Source organism: Doryrhamphus excisus, chromosome 10 (assembly GCF_030265055.1).
Source record: "Doryrhamphus excisus isolate RoL2022-K1 chromosome 10, RoL_Dexc_1.0, whole genome shotgun sequence".
In the NCBI taxonomy this organism is placed as follows: Eukaryota; Metazoa; Chordata; class Actinopteri; order Syngnathiformes; family Syngnathidae; genus Doryrhamphus; species Doryrhamphus excisus.
In genome coordinates, this window is record NC_080475.1 from 6,632,399 (window position 1) to 6,659,524 (window position 27,126).

Genomic DNA, 27,126 nt, shown 5'->3' on the forward strand with positions numbered 1-27,126 from the left:
TACGTAAGTACACTCTATCTTTAATTCAGGACTTTTATTTAGTCACACTGGATTGTACTGTAATTACTTTGTACAACTGGGCTCCATGCAACGCAAGGACCGGGTTCTAACAGATGTTCCTGACTTGATAATATAGTATGGAAGATGTGTGTTATTTACTGTATTGTCATTGATATCTCAGAACTCTAAATATTCATAATATTCCTGTGACTATACAACTGTAAAACTTGATAATAATTTGATACGTTTACAATGCTACTAAACAAGGAAGTGCGTGCAAATGTTTGACTGGTACTGTGTGCATTTTTTTTTTTTTTATCCACTATGCTTGCATGTTTTCTCGTGTTGAGGGATGTTCCAGTGGGAGTGTACGCTGAGGAGATAAACTTAAAAGTTCTTGCAGAGTGATGATACGCACGTACGCCATTAACGCCAGTAAACCCCCCCCCTGAAATGACGGATAACCATATCGGCTTCTCTTCTCCCACTAACACGTTTCATGTCACACTGGGAAAAGATCAAGCTAACGACTTGACTGTTAGATATGCACGTGGAAGCAGGGGGACGTGACATGGGAAAACTACACAAGCCACCGCAAAAATCCACAGCTTTGTCAAGTGGGAGACTGTGGGAGAACTGTCTGACTCTTTTCCTGCACGAGGGAGGAGGCAGGGCGCTGGCGGCGACCCGGGCCAGGAGGCAGAACCCTGCGAAAGGCCGTGCCCGGAGGAAGGTAAACAGGCTGTGTGCTATTGTTCTCCTGGTATCACTGCCGCCTTGTCAGTCTGACTGATTGAAGGCGAGACCTCCCAAAATAGACCAGCCTGACTTCTTCCTCTTATACCCTTCTTACAAACACACCCCCGCCCCCCCCTCAGCTCTCTCCATGTCTTTCAGAACAGGGGGCCAAAGAAGGACACAGATTGGCAGCAGAGAGACTGCAAACAGGAACAGAGGGTTGTGACGATCAGTGACAGTGACCAACACTAAAGACCCTCGTGTGACCCTCAGGTGACCCCCCTCCCATGCACAGCTTTCCCACTAATGCAATCATTTTCCCACCAATGAAGTGCCATCGCAGCACAGTTGGTTGGATCGGTCTTTTCACTTTTGCACATTTCTTCTAACTTGAGGATGGTTCAGGTGAGCTAGGACATCATTGATCCACTCCTTGGTTGCTGTTCCATCAGAATGGTTGAGGTTCCAAGGCCCAGTAGATGGGGGACCCACCTTGCCCACCAAACTGATGACACTTTAGATCAGGGGTGGGCAAACTTTTTGACTCGCGGGCCGCATTGATTTAACAAAACAGGGGGGGGGCAGACTATATATTTTACACGTAACAGTCCACCTGGTATTATTGTATCTGTATCTGTAAAAGTGTCATCCAATCTGCTATTATTATTTATTATTTTATATTTATATTTAAATATTTTATATTTAAATATTTTAAATTTTATTATTATTATTATTATTATTATTGTGTCCCTTTTTTAGGAGCACTTTGTAAACAACAGACCACATCAAATAACGAAATTGATAAAACCATCAAAAGGTTGGCTCAAGCCATGATGCCAGTTCGTATGTTGAGTTTAAATGAAAGAACGGACGGGCCGTATTCAAACACTTGGCGGGCCGGATTTGGCCCCCGGGCCGTAGTTTGCCCACCCCTGCTTTAGATGTTGATCCCTCGCTTATCACGGGTACTTTACTCCAGACCAGACAGTGATGAGTGAATTTCCAGCAAGAGAATATTTTCGTAGAGCATAGAAAACCCACTTATGACTTATTAAATATGGCTTTTAACTCTCCATGATGCAGGCCGTATTCTATGCTGACTGAAAAATGGAGGCAAATTCTGGCGTGCATTTCTGCCTGTACCCGAAAAACACGCTAAATGAGGTTCTACTGTATACATCAGGGGTGGGCAAACTTTTTGACTCGCGGGGCCGCATTGATATGACAAAATTTACGGGGGGGCAGACTATAGATTTTACACCTAACAGTCCACCTGGTATTATTGTATCTGTAAAATTGTCATGCAATCTGCTATTATTTATTATTTTATATTCATATTTAAATATTTTAAAAATAATAAAATATGATAATAATTACAATAAAATTAAAATAATTATTATATATTATTATTATGTAAAATATGCAAATATAACAATAATATTATATATAATTAATATATTAATTAGCATTAATATAATAATTATAATAATCATAATAGTTCTAATAATTATTATAATAATCTAATAATCTAACAATAATAATAATAATAATTATTATACTCCAGACCAGGAGTATTATTATTAATAATAATTATTATTAATAATAATAATAATTATTATTATTATGTGCTTGTGTCCCTTTTTTCAGGAGCACTTTGTAAACAACAGACCATGTCAAAAAAACGAAATTGATAAAACCATCAAAAGGTTGGCTCAGGCCATGATGCCAGGTTGTATGTTGAGTTTAAATGAAATACTTTGGAAAGATTGGGCGGGCCGTATTCAAACACTTGGCGGGCCGGATGTGGCCCCCGGGCCGTAGTTTGCCCACCCCTGGTATACATACATGTTTTATTTCTCCGGTATTGCGTTTGATGAGGTGTACTGTAATACAAATGGCTTCTGTAGCTGGTGTAGAAATGAATGTATAGATTAAGTGCGTATGTTTTTCATGCAAATACACAGCGCATAGCGTCCATGTACTTGTGTTGCTATAATCTACTTGGACTGGATTCTGCAGATTCTTGGCCCACCCAGTAACTTTCTCCCTCCCCTTCTGAAAAGTTCTCCTCACTCCAAAGGAGATCAGGCCCGGGCTCAGATAGATGAAACCAGAGCAAGTTCCTGCACATGTTGTTCCTTATTTGATGTGGACCGACTCCTGGATGGTCCGCCCCCGCTCGCCGAGTGCACTCATAAGACGGCGCACAAAAGAGTACAGTATCAGCCTGGCCTGGATCTGCTGTCAAATATGCTCGCTATGCCTGACCCGCTTTCCCCCTGGCGACACCTCGCTCACGCTGCACAGCAAAGCCAGCTCTTCTTCCTGTGTGAAAAGGGCCTTTCAGTTTATTGTTGCAGCCAGCCTGTTGAATCCTTCTCTGGGGTTACGGGTTCAGGGGAAGGTCGGAGGTCGTGTCGACCCTCAAGTCGGTTTAGACCAATAAACCAATTGGTAAATATTTGCACTGGAACTGGTGTTGTGTCACAGGGATCCATCACAACACACCAAGCAGTACCAGTACTGCACCGGTACCACCCCGTGTTCATTTAACCTTTCCTACCCTTCCTCTTCATCACGTCGTTCTACAGGAGCTTTGTGGGAAGAAAAGGAGGAGATGCCGACCCCGTGCTTTGACCTTGTGTGTCTTTCCAGGATTCCTGCCTTTGGAGGGTAACCTGATGCCACTGAAGAGGGACAGCCAAGACCGCATGTGAGTCTTTTATGTGACATTCATACGTTTCATCCCAAAGTCATTTGGAAGAACGGATCAGGTAGTCGCTGCTCATCATGAGCGACCTTGCAAGTTTTTCCCAAGTAAAGTAAAACTGCATTTGTAAGATGTAGATGATATGCTCCTTGCCTCAAAACAACTCCCCTCTCCCCTTCCTGCCCGAGCTGCAACACAGTTCATTCCATCAGTCCGCCATTTTTATTGACTCATGGGTACTCAACCAAGACCCCAGTTTCACTGAGTCACGGGTGCCTGATGAAGACTGGAGTTTCACCTACTCACAGGATGATAGAGAGTTGCACTGACTCATGAGTTGATGACGACTCCAGGTTCACTGACTCATTAGTTGATGACAACTTGAGGTACACTGACTCGTGAGTTGATGACAACTCCAGGTTCACTGACTCATTAGTTGATGACGACTCTAGGTGCACTGACTCGTGAGTTAATGACGACTCCAGGTTCACTGACTCATTAGTTGATGACGACTCGAGGTGCACTGACTCGTGAGTTAATGACGACTCGAGGTGCACTGACTCGTGAGTTAATGACAACTCCAGGTTCACTGACTCATTAGTTGATGACGACTCCGGGTTCACTGACTCATTAGTTGATGACGACTCGGGGTGCACTGACTCATTAGTTGATGACGACTCGAGGTGCACTGACTCGTGAGTTAATGATGACTCGAGGTGCACTGACTCGTGAGTTGATGACTACTCCAGGTGCACTGACTCGCGAGTTGATGATGACTCCAGGTGCACTGACTCGTGAGTTGATGACGACTCGAGGGGCACTGACTCGTGAGTTAATGACGACTCCAGGTGCACTGACTCGTGAGGTAATGACGACTTGAGGTGCACTGACTCGTGAGTTAATGACGACTCCAGGTTCACTGACTCGTGAGTTGATGACGACTCCAGGTGCACTGACTCGTGAGTTAATGACGACTCGACGTTCACTGACTCGTGAGTTAATGACGACTCCAGGTTCACTGACTCATTAGTTGATGACGACTCGAGGTGCACTGACTCGTGAGTTAATGACGACTCGAGGTGCACTGACTCGTGAGTTAATGACAACTCCAGGTTCACTGACTCATTAGTTGATGACGACTCCGGGTTCACTGACTCATTAGTTGATGACGACTCGGGGTGCACTGACTCATTAGTTGATGACGACTCGAGGTGCACTGACTCGTGAGTTAGTGACAACTCGAGGTGCACTGACTCGTGAGTTGACAAAGACTCGCATGTTACTGACCCTACCTATGGACACGAGCTTGAGGTCGCTTGAATAATATATGTAATAACTCATATATATTCATATGATTTTATAATTGTACACATAAGTTTATCTTATCCATTTATCCATTCATGTTTTGAAATCCGAGGTTGACCAGAGTCCCAGTACCGATTGTGTCTTTAGGTCTTTTCTCCAGGACTATGATTTGGATTCAGGCCCACACTGGGATCCCCAGCATGCGGGGGCCGTGCTTTGACTTGAATCGGCGTGTATAAGTGGAATTGGGATGCTATTGTGATGACATGCTAATTTATGTGGGAATATGCGTCGCTTGGACACAGTATTGATTGAAGCCATGCCCCCAGCCCCCCCCCCCCCCCCAACCCCCCTCTTGTGTGTTTCATCCAACCTCACGTATAACTTGACTATTATTACTATTACTACTACTATTACTACTATTATTGACTTTGGGAGGTCTTGACAGCGTGACAGTTGGCACCCACTTTCTGACGTTGTAAAACACAGGAGTCCCCCCCCCCCCCCCCCCCCCCCCCCCGGCCGGAGATGTGCTGGCATCTCTCATCCAGTCTAATCACGTTCTGACGTATGGAAGCACTCGGCTGCATTCATTTGAGGCCATGGCGGACATACGCGTTCACACGCTGCTACATGGCCTTGTTTGTTGTCGTCCGTGTCCCAGCCGCTCCTCTCGGGGAGCAACAATGGCTCTTTGTGGCGGTAATTGGACCAAAGTTATGTCGTCAGCCAATTAGGGCCCTCTCTCGGTCTCGCCGGTGTCCATTATATACGTCCTCATTAGTCACGCTGTACGTCCACTTTCATACCAGTCACGCCTCGTGATGGCCGCCTTCACCGCCATCCAGGTGGACGTCGGCGTTGGACTACACTTCAAAGCGGCCACTGTGTGCTAAGCGTTAGCCGCTTTTCTCCTCAGACGTCTCCGTGCACGCTCCCCGGCACAGCAAATGTTGACTCCGTTTGAGTCGGAATAATCGTTCCAGCCCCCACCCTTCCTCTTTTTTTTGTTTTTTTTCTCTCCTGGCTTCTTTCAGCCGCCCCGTTGTTCACTAAGCCGCCATTACCGCTTTCTCGGACCGTTCTCTTTCATCCTCTTTTCCACCACCAACGCCTTTGTGTCCCTGTCCGGACCTTATCCAGCCGGGGGCCACATTGTGAAAATCCAAAGGATGTAAGGGCCACTTTGATACTTTGGGTGCTAAAAGGATCAAGACGTTTCAAGAAAAACGCTGATTCCACTCTTTGTCCTTTTCCCAAATATTCCAACTTCCTTTTGAAGTGATCTTGCTTTGACTTCATTCCCATAGTATACATACTAAAAACAACAACTTTATTTTCTTTTGTTTCTTGTATTGCTCTCTTATTACAGTCACGTTTTTCTTTAATATTTCTACTCTATATTGTCCTCATTACCAATTTATTCCCAGAAAAATGTGACATTTTCTCACAAATTACAGCTTTTTTTTGTACATTTTCTTCACATAATTATGACAATTTTATAATATTTGATCCCATTCTCGTAAACTAGAGCTTTTTCCTTCACCTCATTTTTCAAGTATTGCATCATCCCTTTGTTTTTTATTTAAAAAACTTGTTCTTTAATATTTAAACTTAAAATTGTTTTGTTTGTTACTCCTAATATTATGACTTAATTTTTTTAATTTTTTTTTTTATTTCTAAATTAATGCTCCGAAGCTTTCCTCATAATAGTGCATAATTTCTCTTGTAAAATTATGACTTTTTGGAGTGATCTTTCAAGGCCCACACATTATTGTCTTGTATGGCTATATAAACATGGAACCCAACAAAAGAACAATAAGCCTCCCGTCTTTCAGTGAAAAAAAAGTTTTTCTCTAACTTTTTCCGTTCTTTAGTAATCAGCAGTAGAGCAGGTAAGTTTCAGGAAAACATCAGTTCCTCACTAAAACAGGGAGAAAATCATTTTTTTGTGGAAAAAAAAGACATTTCAAGCCTAACTTTGACACAAATATATTTTGCTTTTGTGACAGCTGAACTATCTAAACAACTATACCAACATATTACAATAATTAATTAATTAATTAATTAATATAACACCACCAAATATGAACTATTTTCACATTTGGAACCAAACTGAACTTGATCCAGTAGTAAAAGTATGGAGTACAGTGACTATTTAAGTGTAGTACCCAGGTGTTACATTGATGCATGCATGAGCGTCAGCGCGTACAGACGGAGTATGAATCTCCTTTGGGGGTGGGGGGGGGGGGGGAGCAAGGCGCCAACATACTTTCATGTGATATTTATATGCACTGCGGCCGTCTGCCATGTTTACAAAACCAGACTTTGGTCATAAATTTTCAAGTCTTCGGACTTTCTCTCTCACTTCTGGTTTTGTCGGCGCTCCAGTGCTTCTGTAAGGCTGCCAGTTGGAGAGACGGTTCACAGCCTCTGGTGGACTGCAGGGCTTGGACTGACCCAGATGTAGTAATCCGTGTTGGTCATTTACTTGGAGGACCTGATTTAGGACCGAGGTGTCCGCCTTACCGTGTATCAAAGCTAAGGATCAGATCGGATTAAGGCTCTTTATGCCTAAGAAGGCGACTCAGGCCTTTTTAGTTTTTGCTAAGTCAGCATTTTTGATTGATTGATTAGTCAAACATAATGAAATTTTGATATCCGCTTCTCAAGTGTCAGACCAGGCAAAAAAAAGGTTGAAACTCAACTTCCACTTTGCCCTGATGGCAAGCTATCAGTCTGCGAGAACATTTCAATTATTCATTCATTCATTCATTTTCTACCACTTTTCCTCACGAGGGTCGCGGGGGGTGCTGGAGCCTATCCCAGCTGTCTTCGGGCGTGAGGCAGGGTACACCCTGGACAGGTCGCCAGCCAATCACAGGGCACATATAGGCAAACAACCATTCACACTCACATTCATACCTATGGACAATTTGGAGTCGCCAATTAACCTAGCATGTTTTTGGAATGTGGGAGGAAACCGGAGTACCCGGAGAAAACCCACGCATGCACGGGGAGAACATGCAAACTCCACACAGAGATGGCCGAGGGTGGAATCGAACCCTGGTCTCCTAGCTGTGAGGTCTGCGCGCTACCCACTAGACCGCCGTGCCGCCCATTTCAATTATTATTTTACGTTATTTTAATAGGATGACAGATTACCGTATTTTCCGGACTATAAGTGCACTTTTTTTCATAGGTTGGTCGTTCCTGTGACTTACACTCCAGAGCGACTTATAAATAGTTTGTTACATAACCACTGGACACATGTTTATTTTTGGTGTAGTTGAATAACCATTGTGTTAGCATCCAGTGCTACTTATGTATGTTTTTTTCCTACCAAATGATGCATTTTTGGCCATATGCGACTTATATTCCGGAGCGATTTATAGTCCAGAAAATATGGTAGACCCAGCTCCAGAACTCCCCTTTCTCTCTTCCAACAATTGCCATTGTTTGCTGGCCGGTGCGGCGGTGGAACGAATCCGGAGCGATCCTTTTTGAATCGCCCCAGTTAACGTCAGGCGCTCGGACCCGGGGGCCTCGGGGAGGTGCTAGTGTCAGTTTGGGAGTGATTTATGACCCCCAGAGGGCTGTGGGGCGCTATTAGTCAGATCAGCCATCCGGGACAAATAAGAGATCTGTTGCTACACGCGGGGCCTCCTAACACACGTAAACACGCGCGTCTGCGTCCTGTGGTAACTCGTTTTTTTTTTTGTCCCCTGACGGTGCAGAATGCTAGCTTACTGGCGCTCGGGGGCTATAAGTGGTCACGGAGCGCTGGTAGCCAAGGCCGTGGCCTCTGGCTAATTGCAGTCACTGATAGACACGCTGCTCTCAAGTACAAAGGGATCCGCTTTCACTCCTAACATAACACACACCCTTCAATACATCACGTGTGTGTGTGCGTATATGTGTGTGTATATGTGTGTGTGTGTGGGGATGCTTGTGGAATCCACCCTCATTCCTCTTGGCGACTTTTCCTATTTGCACAGATCAAATCTTAAGCCGCCTCTTTAACGTGCTCGCTCTTCACCGGGTGGCTGACAGCACGCTTTCATGTCGGCTAATCCGCGTCACCATCGCCGTGTCGTCCACGCTCCTGGATGCCTGTCCAGGAAAAGCAACCGCCAATGGGTGGGGATTATGGCCCGTAAGAGGCCGGAGGACTGGCTTATTAGTCCACTTACCGGCCCCTTGATGCCACCGTGCTCGGGATGCTGAAAGACGCCCCGACGTTTCCTTCTACCGCCCGTGTCGCCTTCTTCCTAATGACGCTGCTCATGTCGTTCAATCCTCATTTTTACGTGAAAGAAGTTGGTATGTTAGGTGAAAGAAGTTGGTACGTTACATGAAAGAAGTTGGTACGTTACGTGAAAGAAGTTGGTACGTTACGTGAAAGAAGTTGGTACGTTACGTGAAAGAAGTTGGTACGTTAGGTGAAATAAGTTGGTATGTTAGGTGAAAGAAGTTGGTATGTTAGGTGAAAGAAGTTGGTATGTTAGGTGAAAGAAGTTGGTATGTTAGGTGAAAGAAGTTGGTATGTAACGTGAAAGAAGTTGGTATGTTAGGTGAAAGAAGTTGGTATGTTCGGTGAAAAAAGTTAGTATGTTAGGTGAAAAAAGTTGGTATGTTAGGTGAAAGAAGTTGGTACGTTAGGTGAAAGAAGTTGGTATGTTAGGTGAAAAAAGTTGGTATGTTAGGTGAAAAAAGTTGGTATGTTAGGTGAAAGAAGTTGGTACGTTCGGTGAAAGAAGTTGGTACGTTACGTGAAAGAAGTTGGTACGTTACGTGAAAGAAGTTGGTACGTTAGGTGAAAGAAGTTGGTACGTTAGGTGAAAGAAGTTGGTACGTTACGTGAAAGAAGTTGGTACGTTACGTGAAAGAAGTTGGGATGTTAGGTGAAAGAAGTTGGGATGTTCGGTGAAAGAAGTTGGGATGTTCGGTGAAAGAAGTTGGTACGTTACGTGAAAGAAGTTGGTACGTTACGTGAAAGAAGTTGGTATGTTAGGTGAAAGAAGTTGGTATGTTAGGTGAAAGAAGTTGGTATGTTAGGTGAAAGAAGTTTGTATGTTAGGTGAAAGAAGTTGGGATGTTAGGTGAAAGAAGTTGGGATGTTAGGTGAAAGAAGTTGGGATGTTAGGTGAAAGAAGTTGGGATGTTAGGTGAAAGAAGTTTGTATGTTAGGTGAAAGAAGTTTGTATGTTAGGTGAAAGAAGTTGGGATGTTAGGTGAAAGAAGTTGGGATGTTAGGTGAAAGAAGTTTGTATGTTAGGTGAAAGAAGTTGGTATGTAACATGAAAGAAGTTGGTATGTAACATGGAAGAAGTTGGGATGTTAGGTGAAAGAAGTTGGGATGTTAGGTGAAAGAAGTTGGTATGTTAGGTGAAAGAAGTTGGTATGTAACATGGAAGAAGTTGGTACGTTAGGTGAAAGAAGTTGGTACGTTACGTGAAAGAAGTTGGTACGTTACGTGAAAGAAGTTGGTACGTTACGTGAAAGAAGTTGGGATGTTAGGTGAAAGAAGTTGGGATGTTAGGTGAAAGAAGTTGGTATCTCAGGTGAAAGAAGTTGGTATGTTAGGTGAAAGAAGTTGGTACGTTAGGTGAAAGAAGTTGGTACGTTAGGTGAAAGAAGTTGGTACGTTAGGTGAAAGAAGTTGGTACGTTACGTGAAAGAAGTTGGTATGTTAGGTGAAAGAAGTTGGTACGTTACGTGAAAGAAGTTGGTACGTTAGGTGAAAGAAGTTGGTACGTTAGGTGAAAGAAGTTGGTACGTTAGGTGAAAGAAGTTGGTACGTTAGGTGAAAGAAGTTGGTACGTTAGGTGAAAGAAGTTGGGATGTTCGGTGAAAGAAGTTGGGATGTTAGGTGAAAGAAGTTGGGATGTTCGGTGAAAGAAGTTGCTATGTTAGGTGAAAGAAGTTGGTATGTTAGGTGAAAGAAGTTGGTATGTTAGGTGAAAGAAGTTGGTATGTTAGGTGAAAGAAGTTGGTATGTCAGGTGAAAGAAGTTGGTATGTCAGGTGAAAGAAGTTGCTATGTTAGGTGAAAGAAGTTGGTATGTTACGTGAAAGAAGTTTGTATGTTGAAGATCATGAGCAGGTAAGTCTGAATAAGAGGCTGTGGTAGAACCTGACTGGTAGCAAAAAGAGTGCAAATGTTTTTTTTTTCATTCCTTCTAATTGTTTCCAACAGAGCGACCATGTGACTCATGGTGACGTCGTTATGACTCAGGCGGCACATCGATGTCACTAAAGTATCTGCTCTCTCGCTCTCCCACCCCTAATGAACTTTTATTTCAATGGGATGGCTTCGAACACGTCGACGTAAACGCACCGGTTTTCCCAGCATCACCACCCCCCACCGATACCTTTGACCTTTCACCTCAATGGCTCTGTGAGCGCCGCATTGCTCAACTCCCAATCTTCCCTGGACTTGGAAAAACATTAGTTTTCCTGGGACTTGAACAAGGTTTGTTTAGATGGAGGCCATTTTTATCCGCACTTTTGGACAAATGTGGCATCTCGTGCCTCCGAAAGGGACTCGCTGGGAATGTCGGGGAATCTCAAGGAAATAAAAATAGTGGCAAGACTTTGGGGGAGGCCACACGCTGCACATCTGCTCTACGCCACCGCCGCCACACACACTCACACACACACACACACACTCCAGACCATTGATCACCAGGTCCAGACTCCAGACCATTGAGAACCAGGTCCAGGCTCCAGACCATTGAGAACCAGGTCCAGGCTCCAGACCATTGAGCACCAGGTCCAGGCTCCAGACCATTGAGCACCAGGTCCAGACTCCAGACCGTTGATCACCAGGTCCAGGCTCCAGACCGTTGAGCACCAGGTCCAGGCTCCAGACCGTTGATCACCAGGTCCAGGCTGCAGACCGTTGATCACCAGGTCCAGACTCCAGACCGTTGATCACCAGGTCCAGGCTCCAGACCATTGATCACCAGGTCCAGACTCCAGACCATCACACTACCACCACCATATTTTACTCTTCTTGGGGATCATCAAGATGTTTTCTGGCCAAATGGAGTGGTTTTGGTGTTGGAACCCGTTTCTGCCCAGTGTCTGAACTTCTTTTTATATTGTTGTGGGGTCTTTTGTGACCTCTAGGGTGTTGTATTGTTTGGGGGCGGCCACTCCGGGGAAGTTTCACCGCTGTCCATTTGTGGATAAAGGCTCTCACTGTGGTTTGCTGGAGTCCCAAAGCTTTACAAATGTGTTGTCATTGACTAATATTTCCATTTGTTTGATGATCTGAAACAGGAAAGCATGACAAACATGCGTCACGGTTGCTGTTTTCAAAGTAAGGACGCAAGGAGGAGAAAAAAAGGAAGGAGGTGGACTGGTCGAGTGAGTGAGAGAGAGAGAGAGAGAGAGAAACGGAACCCTTCCCACTTTTCCACAAACGGCGGGGAGAGAGAGAGAGAGAAGGGGAGAGAGAGAGAGAGAGAGCAGTGACAGGAGGACACCCAAAGTTGGACTCCATTGATTAGTTCGGGATCAGGGATCGATCAAAGTGGACCGATCGCCCAGTCGGAGCATGCTTGGCGCGTCTATCTTCAGGTAAGCCCGCCCACAGCTCGTGCACGACTCTTCCGCGGCTTTGGCTCCTTTTACGCACGCGTGTGAAAAACGGAGACACGTTTTCCTTCCATTCGGGATCGATCGTGCACCTTTTCCTGTTTCGAGGCGTCCGGACTCACACGGGGGGGGGTCTTTACTTCTGCCTCGGTGGGTCTGTTTGAAGCCCCCCTTCGGTGTGCGGTCCGCTTCCAGAGACCGCGGCATGGCGGTGCACCACGCTGCCAAGACGGGAGCAATTACCCGGACTGCGGCTTGCGGGCTGCACGCTGCGGTGGTGGTTTGGGTTCTAAAGAGGTCCATCTAGTCCTGAAGTCTGCCAGTGAGGCGTTTAGGATCATGTCAGCACTCCAACGCGGTGTTGCACTTGTTTCCACCACACTTGTCTGTGTTGCTTAGTGGCTGCCGGACGATGGACTCGGACTCCGACTCCCCGTTCAGCTGCAAGGGAATGTCCTAAAGTCATCTTTAGCGGGCAAAATGACACCAAAACACTTTGGCTTTGCACCCAGATCAGGTCAGCCTGCCGCAGAAATGACGCAAAGCTGAGAGAAAGGACGCTAACACTCTTCCAACCGCAAATCCTTGCTAAAAGTAAACAAAGAGTAAGTCTGTCCGTGTATTGGACTTTGACTTTTTATACATGAAACCACATTCATGCAGTACCAAATACTCATGGATGCTACTTCTAGTACATTACAACTCATTTTCACCCCCTAGACCCCATCCTGTCCCCACTAAAAGTAAATAAAGTAAGTCAAGGAGCCCAAAAGACAACATTTGCATTGACTGATGTGCACTTGGCAAGTTAGCAAAACAAAGATCTTTGACTCCTTAACCTCTGTTGTCCTCACAACAAAAGAAAGTTCATTAGGCCAAAATACAACCGTTGCATTTTTTGGCGTGCACGCTGCAAAAAGACATAACTTTTTAACCACATTTTAAACATAAAACTACATTCTAATCTCCATTCATGTCACTTCAAGTACATTTCTAATCCAAGTAGCACGTAGGAGGCAACGTGCAAGGCTTCTGTCTACCAAGCATCATCAAAGTCAGGTTAAAATGCTTCAGAAATTCAAATTTTTACAAACCTTTTTAGGCCTTGAAAGCACCTTCTTGCAAAAGTTAGCAAGGTAAACTAAATAAAACTAAAGTATGTACTTAAGGAGGTGAAATACGGTGTTTTAGTCTCCCAAGCATCAATAAAGTCAGGTCAAAATGCTTCCGAAATTCCTATTTTTACAGACCTTTTTAGACCTTGAAAGCACCTTCTTGCAAAAGTTAGCAAGGTAAACTAAATAAAACTAAAGTACGTAATTAAGGAGGTGAAATATGGTGTTTCAGTCTCTCAAGCATCAATAAAGTCAGGTTAAAGTGCTTCAGAAATTCATATTTTTACAGACCTTTTTAGACCTTGAAAGCACCTTCTTGCAACAGCGAGCAAGCTAAACTAAATAAAACTAAAGTATGTACTTAAGGAGGTGAAATACGGTGTTTCAGTCTTTCAAGCATCAATAAAGTCAGGTCAAAATGCTTCCGAAATTCCTATTTTTACAGACCTTTTTAGACCTTGAAAGCACCTTCTTGCAAAAGTTAGCAAGGTAAACTAAATAAAACTAAAGTACGTACTTAAGGAGGTGAAATACGGTGTTTCAGTCTCTCAAGCATCAATAAAGTCAGGTTAAAATGCTTCAGAAATTCCTATTTTTCAGACCTTTTTAGACCCTGAAAGCACCTTCTTGCAACAGCTAGCAAACTAAACTAAATAAAACTAAAGTACGTACTTAAGGAGGTGAAATACGGTGTTTTAGTCTCCCAAGCATCAATAAAGTCAGGTCAAAATGCTTCCGAAATTCCTATTTTTCAGACCTTTTTATACCCGGAAAGCACCTTCTTCCAACAGCTAGAAAACTAAACCAAATAAAACTAAAGTGCATACTTAAGGAGGTGAAATACAGTGTTTTAGTCTCCCAAGCATCAATAAAGTCAGGTTAAAATGCATCAGAAATTCATATTTTTACAGACCTTTTTAGACCCGGAAAGCACCTGCATCCAACATATAGCAAGATGAACTAAATAAAACTAAAGTGCGTACTTAAGGAGGTGAAATACGGTGTTTCAGTATCTCAAGCATCATCAAAGTCAGGTCAAAATGCTTCAGAAATTCATATTTTTACAGACCTTTTTAGACCTTGAAAGCACCTTCTTACAACAGCTAGCAAGCTAAACTAAATAAAACTAAAGTACGTACTTAAGGAGGTGAAATACGGTGTTTCAGTCTCTCAAGCATCAATAAAGTCAGGTCAAAATGCTTCAGAAATTCCTATTTTTCAGACCTTTTTAGTCCCTGAAAGCACCTTCTTCCAACAGCTAGCAAACTAAACTAAATAAAACTAAAGTGCATACTTAAGGAGGTGAAATAAGTTTTTTTAGTCTCTCAGGCATCATCAAAGTCAGGTTAAAATGCTTCAGAAATTCCTATTTTTACAGACCTTTTTAGACCTTGAAAGCACCTTCTTGCAACAGCTAGCAAACTAAACTAAATAAAAGTAAATTACATACTTAAGGAGGTGAAATTCTGTGTTTTAGTCTCCCAAGCATCAATAAAGTCAGGTTAAAATGCTTCAGAAATTCCTATTTTTTAGACCTTTTTAGACCTTGAAAGCACCTTCTTGCAACAGCTAGCAAACTAAACTAAATAAAACTAAAGTACGTACTTAAGGAGGTGAAATTCTGTGTTTTAGTCTCCCAAGCATCAATAAAGTCAGGTTAAAATGCTTTCGAAATTCGTATTTTTCAGACCTTTTTAGACCCAGAAAGCACCTTCTTGCAACAGCTAGCAAAGTAAACTAAATAAAACTAAAGTATGTACTTAAGGAGGTGAAATACGGTGTTTCAGTCTCCCAAGCATCAATAAAGTCAGGTTAAAATGCTTCAGAAATTCCTATTTTTCAGACCTTTTTAGACCTTGAAAGCACCTTCTTGCAAAAGCTAGCAAACTAAACTAAATAAAACTAAAGTACGTACTTAAGGAGGTGAAATACAGTGTTTTAGTCTCTCAAGCATCAATAAAGTCAGGTCAAAATGCTTCAGAAATTCATATTTTTCAGACCTTTTTAGACCCTGAAAGCACCTTCTTGCAACAGTTAGCAAGCTAAACTAAATAAAACAAAAAGAGGAAGGAAAATAAAACCCTTCGACGCATCATTGCAGTCGAGTGGAAATGCTTGAGCAATGACAGAAATTGAAATTGAATAAAAGTGTGGCGAGTCATCCACTCATCCGTCCATCCATCTATCCGTCCTTCCATCCATCCATCTATGGTGCTTCACAAATGTAAGAAAAAGAACATCCTGAAGCACAGACCACAATCTTTCAACACCAAACCTCAAATAAAAGCTGCTTTACAGCACAGGATGGATTCCAGCCATTTGACTGATTGCTGCTACTGTGTGTGTGTGTGTGTGTGTGTGTGTGTGTGTACGTTCCCAGAGAGAGGCATGCAGAAGGAAAACATGCTCACTCTTTAAAGCCGTAATTAGTTTATGTTGACAACCTGTCCATGTCCACCGACTCATTTAGTCCTGGTCCAGCATATTCTTCTTCAGTCCTGGTCCAGCATGTTCTTATGAGCCGTTTAGGTTGACTTTGGGTTGCTTTAGTCAACGTTGCGTTGATGTGTTGTCGTATTGATATCTGGTCTTTATGGCTGAACATCAACATAAGGACCGTCTACTTACACGGCATTAAAACATGTACACGGTGACTTCCTGTTCAGTGCAAAGTAAGCTGTAAGATGTACAAAGCATGTTTTGTCGTGGCAGTCAAGACATAGATAACCAAATTAGTGCCGCTCAGTTAGGTAAGACCAGAAAATATCAAGAATCCAAACATAAAAGCTTCTCTTTTTACACTTTTTATGTCCCAAAATGGCGACCCGACATCTCATAGTTTCTAATAAAACCTTTGCAAATGAATGACAAATAAATGGCGTGTCATGGAGGTCATGCGACGTCCATGTTTTCAAACCTTTATGCCTTCCTGTGCTTCCGCCCTCTTCTTCTCACCTCTGCTCCCCCTCTTTCCAGGCTCTATGTGCTGTGGGCCTCTGTGGGGGTCGCGACCTCTGTGACCAAGCCCGCCAAGAGGAAGGTGAGTCATTAGCTCCTCACACACTGGATGCACTGACTCCACTCTTTTTGGGGAGGTGAAAGGGGAAGCCGTCAAAAGGAGAAGCGTCACAGTCCGTTCCCGATGTCACCGCCTCTAAGTAGTCCGAGGCTTTCAGGAAACAATCTGGCTAGATCCGGTCTCGGCCATCTCTGTGTGGAGTTTGCATGTTCTCCTCGTGTATGCGTGGGTTTTTTCCCCGGGTACTCCGGTTTCCTCCCACATTCCAAAAACATGCTAGGTTAATTAGCAACTCCAAATTGTCCATAGATATGAATGTGAGTGTGAATGGTTGTTTGTCTATATGTGCTCTGTTATTGGCTGGCCACCAGTCCAGCCCGAAGACAGCTGGGATAGGCTCCAGCACCCCTGACACCCATGCGAGGATTAGGGTTGAAAATGACTGAATGAATAGTTCATAGAGTAAAATATGGTGGAGGTAGTGTGATGGTCTGGGTTTGTTTTGATGCTCCTTTTTCTAAATGCTAATGAGATGCTGACTCTGAGCCTGAAGATAGCTTAGCTCTCCTGTGCTGGTTTCACTGGTGTCCCCAATGTGGAGGTTTTGTCCGGAAAGGATCCGGAGAATAGCGAGCACGGAGGATCCTCCGTCTCACAAGCTTCCTTCCTCCCTAGGCCAGAGTGTGAATCCTAAGCCTGGGTAATACTCGGGGGGCTTTAGGGGGGATTGAGTCACCTGCCAGTAGTCTGATGACGTAGAGAGCGCTCGAACCAAGCCGGCCTTGGCTGAGATAAAAGTCATTTCATAACAAGCCGCCCCCCCTTGCCCCCCCCCTGGCACGGGGGCCAATATGAAAAAGCGCAACAAAAGTTTCCATTGAGAAAGAAACCTGGAATCATGGCCGCTCCATTTCCCTGCCACGCTCTCGCCAAGTGGGTGGAAACATTCCACCACACGGGCGTGGCCTCGTCGCCTCTGTGCGTCGGTGCAGGGGTGTCCAAAGTCTGGCTGGGGGGCCGTTCTTGGCACGTCATTTTCCAAATATTTTCTTCTAAAATAGCCTCCACATGTTTGATTTTTAGCTTTATTCTGACTTTATTCCCATTAGATTTTCACTTTATTTAACTTTATTTTCTTTTGGTTTTCATGTTCCAACTCGGAAAACATAACTTCTGTAATATTTCAACTTTATACGACAAAAATCAAAATTTTTTTCTCATAATATTCTGGATTTATTGTCCGTTTGTTGTAAAAAAATCACTTTTTTTCTTCATATTTTGACTTTCTAATTGTACAATCACAGCAGTGGTTTCATTTCTGTGGTTGGTTTCACTTTCTATTTATCAACTTTCATCATTTTATAATTTAGAATTCTGACTTTATTCCCAGGAGATTTTCACTTTATTTAACTTTATTTTCTTTTGGTTTTCATGTTCCAACTCGGAAAACATAACTTCTGTAATATTTCAACTTTATACGACAAAAATCAAAATTTCTTTCTCATAATATTCTGGATTTATTGTCCGTTTGTTGTAAAAAAAATCACTTATTTTCTTCATATTTTGACTTTCTAATTGTACAATCACAGCAGTGGTTTCATTTCTGTGGTTGGTTTCACTTTCTATTTATCAACCTTCTTCATCATTTTATCATTTAGAATTCTGACTTTATTCCCAGGAGATTTTCCACTTTATTTAACTTTATTTTCTTTTGGTTTTCATGTTCCAACTCGGAAAACATAACTTCTGTAATATTTCAACTTTATAAAATGACTAAAATGACATTTTTTTTCTCGTAATATTCTGGATTTATTGTCCGTTTGTTGTAAAAATCACTTTTTTTTCTTTATATTTTCACTTTCTAATTGTACAATCACAGCAGTGGTTTCATTTCTGTGGTTGGTTTCACTTTCTATTTATCAACTTTCATCATTTTATAATTTAGAATTCTGACTTTATTCCCAGGAGATTTTCACTTTAATTTCTTGTTTTTTTTACTTTTCTTGTTAGTTTCTCATATAAAGAAGGAAAAAATGTATGGCATGGAAGACCTGCTCAACATTCCCAGTTGGAGGTAAAATGGCGGGAGAACAAGGAACGCCAAACGGGAGGGGGGGCGATGGTTCAAAGCGGACAGGCCTAATGACCGTGTGTGTGTGTGTGTGTGTGTGTGTGTGTGCGTGCGCAGAGGGGAGGCGAAGTCTGTCGCAATGAGTGGCATCAAACACGCAGCTGCCACATCGGCGCACCGTTAATGAGCGGCACGCACTGACCCCGAAGGAGCCGCCGTGACCCCTTGCAGCGACGCCCGCTTTGCGCTCCTGCAGGACCGTACCGCCGGGCCGCTAACAACGACGGCTCCTTAACGTTTCTGGACACATGATCACAAAGGCGTCACTGTAGCTCCTTGACAGCCACGGCCCCCCCGTGGAGGGGGGGGATTAATGGCTCACAAAGTCAGGTTTCCAGGAGGCGCTTCAGCCGGGTTGGGGTCATGGTGCTAAATCAGGAGCTAGCGTGCGTAGGTGAGATGATGGCGGCGTAAACGCTGTGACGCAGCAAACAAACAGGAAGCTTTACACAGGAAACCCTTTGGGGGGGGGGGGGTAGAAGTAGTCCCAAATGCCGAGCCAAATGCCTCCCTCGCTCACGGTGCAACCAAAACTAACACACGTGGACCACAAACGGGTCCAGATAAAATGTTCCGTTTGTGTTTTTCTTTCAGGTGGCGGCTCGGAGGGCAAGACAGGCGTTTGAGGCAGATCCTGTGGAGGGGGTGTGGTCAGTCTGGGGGGAGTGGTCAGCGTGCACCCAGACATGCGGCGTGGGCGTCTCACAAAGAACCAGGAAGTGTCTTCCGCCTCCACAAACCTTCCCGCAGCCCAGCTGGGCCGGGTATGTACCCGGTGGCGCGGGGGGGTCCTCCTTGCACAGCTACCAGCCTGCCCACCACCAACACATGCCTCACCCCCCCTCGCCTAGTCATCACAACCAGGGGGTGTCGCTGTATCGGAACACCCCGACAACCGGAGACGCTGCGGGACAGAGCAATCCGCCCTCGCCTTTCCACCCGGCGTCCAATCAGAACCGCGTGTCCGTGTACAGAGCCCCCTACCGCGCCCCCTCACGTGGCTACAACCCCCAGACGCGCACCGTCAGGAGGCCCGGCAATGCAGCGCCCGTGAGGGGAGGGGGCGGAGGCGGCAGAAGGTCCGCCAGCCGGGAGGGCCTGCCTGTGAGGAGGTGAGTCGTCGTAATGTCTTATGTCAACAACAATAACTAGCTTAAGTGTGGACCCCTGACGACGCCCCCTAAGGGGGACGGGGGCGACCACTGTGGTGGGTAAAAAAACCCTCTTAAAGCAACCACTTGGTTCTTATAGAAGATGTTTCACCTCCGGTCCGAGCAGTCTTCATCAGTCATGCTCAAAGACTAGATAGCACAGCTGTAGACCGAGAGCTCGGTGCAAGAGCCAATCTGTTTATATAGAGGAAGAATCTACAGGATAAATAGATTGGAGCTGTCCTATCTAGTGCTTGTACAGGTCAGCCGGTCTGACATGAGTCTGCCATAAATAGACGTACACGCCGATAATACTGCTAGCTTTGTTTACAGGATCTTTGAAGTGGCACAGCAGTATACCCGGCTAACTAGCTAGCCTCCAATTCATTTATCCTAAAGGTAAGAATGGCTTGGAAAGTGAGTGGGAAGGATGTAATAAAAGGTAAAAAAAAAAAAAAAAAAGTACCACTTCCACACGGAATGAGTCAACCATGAAACAGCCATCATTCATTCATTCATGAATTCAGTTTGAAAAAGAGCCGTTTTTGGTATTGAATGAGTTAATAATTGCCCAACTGAGCTCCGGTGAGATTGTGCTAACCACTGTGCTAACCACATGCTAACCACATGCTAACGGTCAGTTTATCTTCTCTTGCAGGTCGTCTTCCATCCACCCAGGCCAGTTTGGCTACGGCAAGGTGCCCTTCTCTCTGCCGCTGCACCGGCCCAGTCGACAGGCTCGCCACACTGCCAACGCCACCGACGCCATTTTGGCTTCGGCCGCGCCTGAAATAGAAGACGACGACGACGATGACGACAGGAGCTTAAAGGCGGAGGAGGATGAAAACGGGCCTGCAACCCCGACCACCCCAGCCGCCGCCACGGCAACGCCACACTCGCACAGGAGGCCCAGATTCCCGCTTTCGCCGCACTCGCCGCCTCTCTCCTCCTCAACCAGTGTTCGCCGCCCGTTTGATTGGCGCTCCGCTGCAGCCGCCGCCGCCGCTTTGCCCTACTCCTCCTCCTCTCGCTACCAGCTCTCACAGCCGGGCTTTGGTCCCCAGCCCCTGCAACCCGCTAGTGTGTACCCACTGCAGAACCCCCACGGAGGACATCATGGGGGGGGCACGGGAGGAGGAGCGAGGACGCCACCAACCGTCTTCAGATGCGGAGGGCCAGACAAGGAACATCGCAGGTGCTTCTCACAGGTAAGGGGGAAGGTGGGGGAATAATGTGTGTGTACTTATGGCTTTGGGTGGTACCTTCCTTGGCGTATGGTACATTCCTTGGCGTGTGGTACCTTACTTGGAGTATGGTACCTTCCTTGGCGTGTGGTACCTTCCTTGGCGTGTGGTACCTTACTTGGAGTGTGGTACCTTTCTTGGCGTGTGGTACCTTATTTGGAGTGTGGTACCTTATTTGGAGTGTGGTACCTTTCTTGGCGTGTGGTACCTTCCTTGGCGTGTGGTACATTCCTTGGCGTGTGGTACCTTATTTGGAGTATGGTACCTTATTTGGAGTATGGTACCTTATTTGGAGTATGGTACCTTCCTTGACGTGTGGTACCCTCCTTGGCGTGCGGTACATTCCTTGGCGTGTGGTACCCTATTTGGAGTGTGGTACATTCCTTGGCGTGTGGTACCTTCCTTGGCGTGTGGTACATTCCTTGGCATGTGGTACATTCCTTGGCGTGTGGTGCCTTATTTGGAGTATGGTACCTTCCTTGACGTGTGGTACCCTCCTTGGCGTGCGGTACATTCCTTGGCGTGTGGTACCTTATTTGGAGTGTGGTACATTCCTTGGCGTGTGGTACCTTCCTTGGCGTGTGGTACATTCCTTGGCGTGTGGTACATTCCTTGGCGTGTGGTGCCTTATTTGGAGTATGGTACCTTCCTTGACGTGTGGTACCCTCCTTGGCGTGCGGTACATTCCTTGGCGTGTGGTACATTCCTTGGCGTGTGGTACATTTTCTTGGAGTGTGGTACCTTATTTGGAGTGTGGTACCTTATTTGGAGTATGGTACCTTCCTTGACGTGTGGTACCCTCCTTGGCGTGCGGTACATTCCTTGGCGTGCGGTACATTCCTTGGCGTGTGGTACCTTATTTGGCGTGTGGTACCTTATTTGGAGTGTGGTACCTTCCTTGACGTGTGGTACCCTCCTTGGCGTGCGGTACATTCCTTGGCGTGCGGTACATTCCTTGGCGTGTGGTACCTTCCTTGGCGTGTGGTACCCTCCTTGGCGTGTGGTACCCTCCTTGGCGTGCGGTACATTCCTTGGTGTGTGGTACCTTCCTAGCCAACAATACCACAGTGGTCCCAGATCAGGTCTTTAGACTGCGTACGGGGGTGTTGGTGGACATTTGGACACACAAGACAAATACAATGAGCTCATTAAAGTGTGTGTGTGTGTGTGCGGTTTTGTGCGGGACAGCTCATGTGGTGCCACCTTCCTTGTAAGGACATTTCTTTTTGGGAGAACTTTGCTGGTCCACATTAGAAAAATCTTCAACTGTGTGTGTGTGTGTGTGTGTGTGCATGTGTGTGTGTGTGTGTGTCCCACTGTCATGATGAATGAACCTTTAATGAAGGCAGCGTGTTGAAAGTTGAAGGCAATAAAGGGAACATGAAGGTCACAGAGCATTTTTGGAAGGTTGATCATAGCCTGGCTGCAACACTGGTCGGTTGTCCATGAGCATCGGAATGGAACCTCCACCACTGGTGTGTGTGTGTGTGTGTGTGTGTGTGTGTGTGTGTGTGTGTGTGGTGCATATTATCATGTACTTTGTGGGCCGGTGGTCCGACTCCACACGGAGGTCACAACGCTGAGATGACCTCCACGTAACTCCCGAGACGGGAACGCCACGCTTGATGTCCCGCCATCAAAAGTCCCATTCAGAGAGGACGATGTCCAAGGAGAGAAGCTGAGTGGAAATGGAACCAGTGAAGGTTACCTTCTGGGACCAACACCAAATGGGGAAAACTCTCCAAACTCTCCTGCTAGCTTGTTGTTGACCTTCTTCTCCGATTTCGCATCAACATTTGCAATAAAAGAGACCCTTCCATTGTCTCTTCCGTAGGCGAAACACACTTTCACAGCGGGGGTGTCCAATCTATGGCACGCAGCACATCTAAGAGCCATATGTGTTATCCTTTAGTTGTTTTTACTCCAATGTTGTCTCCCACGGCGTCCATGGCGGTGACATACTCGGGCGCCACGGCCAATTATTTCTCCCGGGCGTGTGTTTGTGTGATTAAAGGAGTGAGCCAAAGTGAGAGTGACACTTGTTCTTATCTCCTAGGTGTGCGTGTGTCATAACACGGCACGTCGGCTGAGGCCTCAACACGAGTCAGGTGGTATAGCGTACATTTGGGCTGGAAGGAAGACGGGGACGGAGGAAATGGGAAGTGTGTGTGTGTGTGAGCATAAGTCGGTGACGCAATCAAGTAGCAGTGAAAGGGGGTTTCATTGGGGGGAGGGGTCTCCCAAGTGTGACATTTCTCCTGTAAGCCATGCTAGCGTCGCTAACGTTGGTGTCCTCCTGTCCAAGTCCTGCAGGTCACTACGTTGGATGGTATATAGATTGGGTTGGACTTGGAAAAGAGCGTTCCACAGGAAGTGGAAAAGCGTGGAGGAGTGTAGCGGGCAGGAGGTTAGCATTGAAGGCTAATTTTAACGCATTGGCGCACGGCTTCAGTTGGAAATGTGAAAATGTTACATTTGTAAAGACATGATTTTAACGTCACACTGCGTAGTTCGTATGTGTAAGTACATATATGGCCTCTAGACGTGTTGCTTTGTGGGGAATCAAACAGCGGGTCAGTATGCAAGTACGTGCCAGAAGAGGAAAACGATTCGTGGAAAAGTGTGTGCAGGATGAGAAAGCTAAAGTGGAATGTGAGAAGAAACAGCCAGAAGAAGCAGACATGTCATTTCAACACCCGTTAAAAAAAAAAAAGGATGCGGTTCCTGCTGGAACCCCCCACCACCCACCCCCACCCCACACCCACTTCACAGTAAATATTTACACGCCATCACCAAGCCCACCTAAGTGGAAGACGCATGTCAACACGCGCCGGTGCAGACATAACACGCTACAGACGCTAGCAGGCACGCTCACCTGCCTCCCGTCCAACCATGATGTCATAATCGGGGCAGGGAACATATTATTACCAGCCGCTTATTAATATGTGGGGGGGGGGGGGGGCAACACCGTCTCCAATGGGTTGCAACACCCATGACATGCTCTCATGTTCTTATTCATACTCACAGGCTTGAATATTCATATTGAATATATAATATATATACTCTGGGGGGGTTGAGTATTTTGCTAATATTTTGCTAACATATCTTGCTAATATTTTCATTCAATAATTTGATTTTTTAATATTTTTCACCCAAGTAGATGTCAAAAAAGAATAAAACATGTTTTGTTTAGACAGCAAACTATTGGTACTGACCCAACAGTGCCTCTGCTGGTCACAGCCAAGTACTGCAAGTAGTCCACCTTGCTGCCATATTGATTTCCAATCAATCATTCAGCCATTGACGTTGGAAATATAACTGAAAGACGGATAAAGACTGGACCTGGAAACATAACTAGCATTATAGCTTCAAGTTAGCATGTTAGCTTGTTTTTCAATTGTTTAAAATGGACAAAACTTTGTCTTTAATGTGTTTTTATCACAAAAGGTCCCGAGCTGCTAACTAAATGCTAACAAAATGGCAACAGGAAGTCATTAGTTTGCTAGTTGACGGTTGTTGGTGTGAATCGGGTTCCCTTAAACGGATCGGACCGTACTAAGACCCGTGTCAGTAAAGCTAACTCACGGAAGGCGGAACCCGAGCCATGTGTTTGTGGTCTGAGCTGCTGGTAGAAGGTCCCGTGTATCCCAACAGGAAGTTCTTTATTTGTAAATAATGCAACGCAGGACATGCTGGAGGGCGTGACCACCTCGTGACTACCAAGCTGACTCCAACCCCGACCCCCCCCGGGACCAGAATGAAAAACACGAGTACAAACCAGAGAGCGACGCCAGAAGGAAGCGTCCATGAAAGGCGTCTATGTGCTTCCGTGGATGAAGAGCACGGAATGACTTTGCCGTGTAGGAAAACAACGTGGGCTTGTTATGCTCCACAATCGGGAACATCGGGAGTCCTTCTCAGGCTTATCTTGTTTTTAGCAAACACGTCCTTGTGCCGTCGGCTTGTTGTGGGCCTTCTGGGGTCCCCGAGTGGGGACCGCTATCGGGGTCTGGCTTCCAGAGGCAAAGGCCAGCATCCTTCACTGCTGCTCCTGGCTTCCTGTTCTGGTCTTTAGGTGGGGGGGGAAGGGGGGTCACGGCCGGGTTGTCTTGTTTCCCTCTGAGGACAAACAATACATTGACACGTCCAACAGAAAGGCATTCATCACCAAAGCTCACATCTTCACTCATTGGCTCACGTGTGGATGGGGGGGGGGGGGGGGGTGTATGTTGTGTATCTGTGTGTGTTTGTGTATGGGAATGTGTGTGTGTGTGTGTGTGTGTGGCCACTTGGTGCCAACGTCTTCTCCTCTGCACCGCATAGCAGAGAAAGGACAGGGAGAGTTGGCATGAAAGTACGAGACAAAACTGCCTTTAGTCAATATACCATACTATTGGTAGGATGTGCAGTACTATTGATTAGATCTACAGTACTATTGATTGGATGTGCAGTACTATTGATTAGATCTACAGTACTATTGATTAGATCTACAGTACTATTGATTAGATCTACAGTACTATTGATAGGATGTGCAGTACTATTGATAGGATGTGCAGTACTATTGATTAGATCTACAGTACTATTGATTAGATCTACAGTACTATTGATTAGATCTACAGTACTATTGATTAGATCTACAGTACTATTGATTAGATCTACAGTACTATTGATAGGATGTGCAGTACTATTGATTGGATCTGCAGTACTATTGATTGGATCTGCAGTACTATTGATTGGATGTGCAGTACTATTGATTGTATGTGCACTACTATTGATCGGACGTGCAGTATTGTTGATTGTATGTGCACTACTATTGATTGGACGTGCAGTACTATTGATAGGATGTACAGTACTATTGATTAGATCTACAGTACTATTGATTAGATCTACAGTACTATTGATTAGATCTACAGTACTATTGATTAGATCTACAGTACTATTGACTGGATCTACAGTACTATTGACTGGTTGTGCAGTACTACTGATTGGATGTGCAGTACTATTGATTGGACGTGCAGTACTATTGATTGGCTCTACAGTACTATTGATTGGACGTGCAGTACTATTGATTGGCTCTGCAGTACTATTGATTGGACGTGCAGTACTATTGATTGGCTCTGCAGTACTATTGATTGGCTCTCCAGCAGTACTATTGATTAGATCTACAGTACTACTGATCGTATGTGCAGTACTATTGATTGTATGTGCAGTGCTATTGATTAGATCTACAGTACTACTGATCGTATGTGCAGTACTATTGATTGTATGTGCAGTGCTATTGATTAGATCTACAGTACTATTGATTGGATTTGCAGTACTATTGATTGGACATGCAGTACTATTGATTCGATCTGCAGTACTATTGATTGGATCTGCAGTACTATTGATTGGATGTGCAGTACTATTGATTAGATCTACAGTACTATTGATTGGCTCTGCAGCAGTACTATTGATTGGATCTGCAGTACTACTGATTGGATGTACAGTACTATTGATTGGACTTGCAGTACTACTGATTGTATGTACAGTACTATAGATGATCGTTGAATGATCCAATGATCCCATGGTCCAAATCCAAAGGTGAACACATGACCAGATGGACTAACAGATGGTGGATGGATTTCACATATCTCTTACATACTCAATTGTGTTGCAATCACTGCTCACTTCATGTGTGTGTGTGTGTGTGTGTGTGTGTGTGTGTGCACATACGTGTGTGTGTGTGTGTCACATGGCAGTAATAGTTGAGGAATGAGCGATCAGACTTGGTGCGTTGAGGTCCCAAGACCAGCTGTGCAGGCGTCAAAGCGGATGGACGTCACAGAGACCTTCCCTACTCACACAACTACACACACACACGCACACACACACACACACACACACACACACTACACAAAAGTCATTAGTGGCATCCTGGCTGTGGATGAGTTTTTCCCACCAAAGTGAGATGAGGACCATGTGTGTGTTTGTGTCATTGTGTGTGTTTGTGTCATTGTGTGTGTTTGTGTCATTGTGTGTGTGTTTGTGTCATTGTGTGTGTGTTTGTGTCATTGTGTGTGTTAGTGTGCGTGTGCATAAGAGCGTTGACACCACACCATCCTAAGCACAC

At 45.1% G+C, this 27,126-nt stretch overlaps 1 protein-coding gene across 2 annotated transcripts in view; it reads left to right on the forward strand.

The window, feature by feature from the left end:
- The first annotated feature begins 11,995 nt into the window (after positions 1-11,995).
- adamtsl4 (ADAMTS-like 4) overlaps positions 11,996-27,126 on the forward strand; it is a 44,465-nt gene continuing 29,334 nt past the window's right edge. The window contains exons 1-5 of one of the 2 annotated variants that reach the window (XM_058085457.1): positions 11,996-12,339; positions 16,449-16,512; positions 19,217-19,386; positions 19,474-19,734; positions 20,432-20,981. In XM_058085457.1, the coding sequence (XP_057941440.1) occupies positions 12,317-12,339; positions 16,449-16,512; positions 19,217-19,386; positions 19,474-19,734; positions 20,432-20,981 (1,068 nt within the window). In that variant the 5' untranslated portion in view covers positions 11,996-12,316. Of the gene's footprint in view, positions 12,340-16,448; positions 16,513-19,216; positions 19,735-20,431; positions 20,982-27,126 lie in introns of both variants that reach the window. The other variant, XM_058085456.1, reaches the window with a different exon arrangement.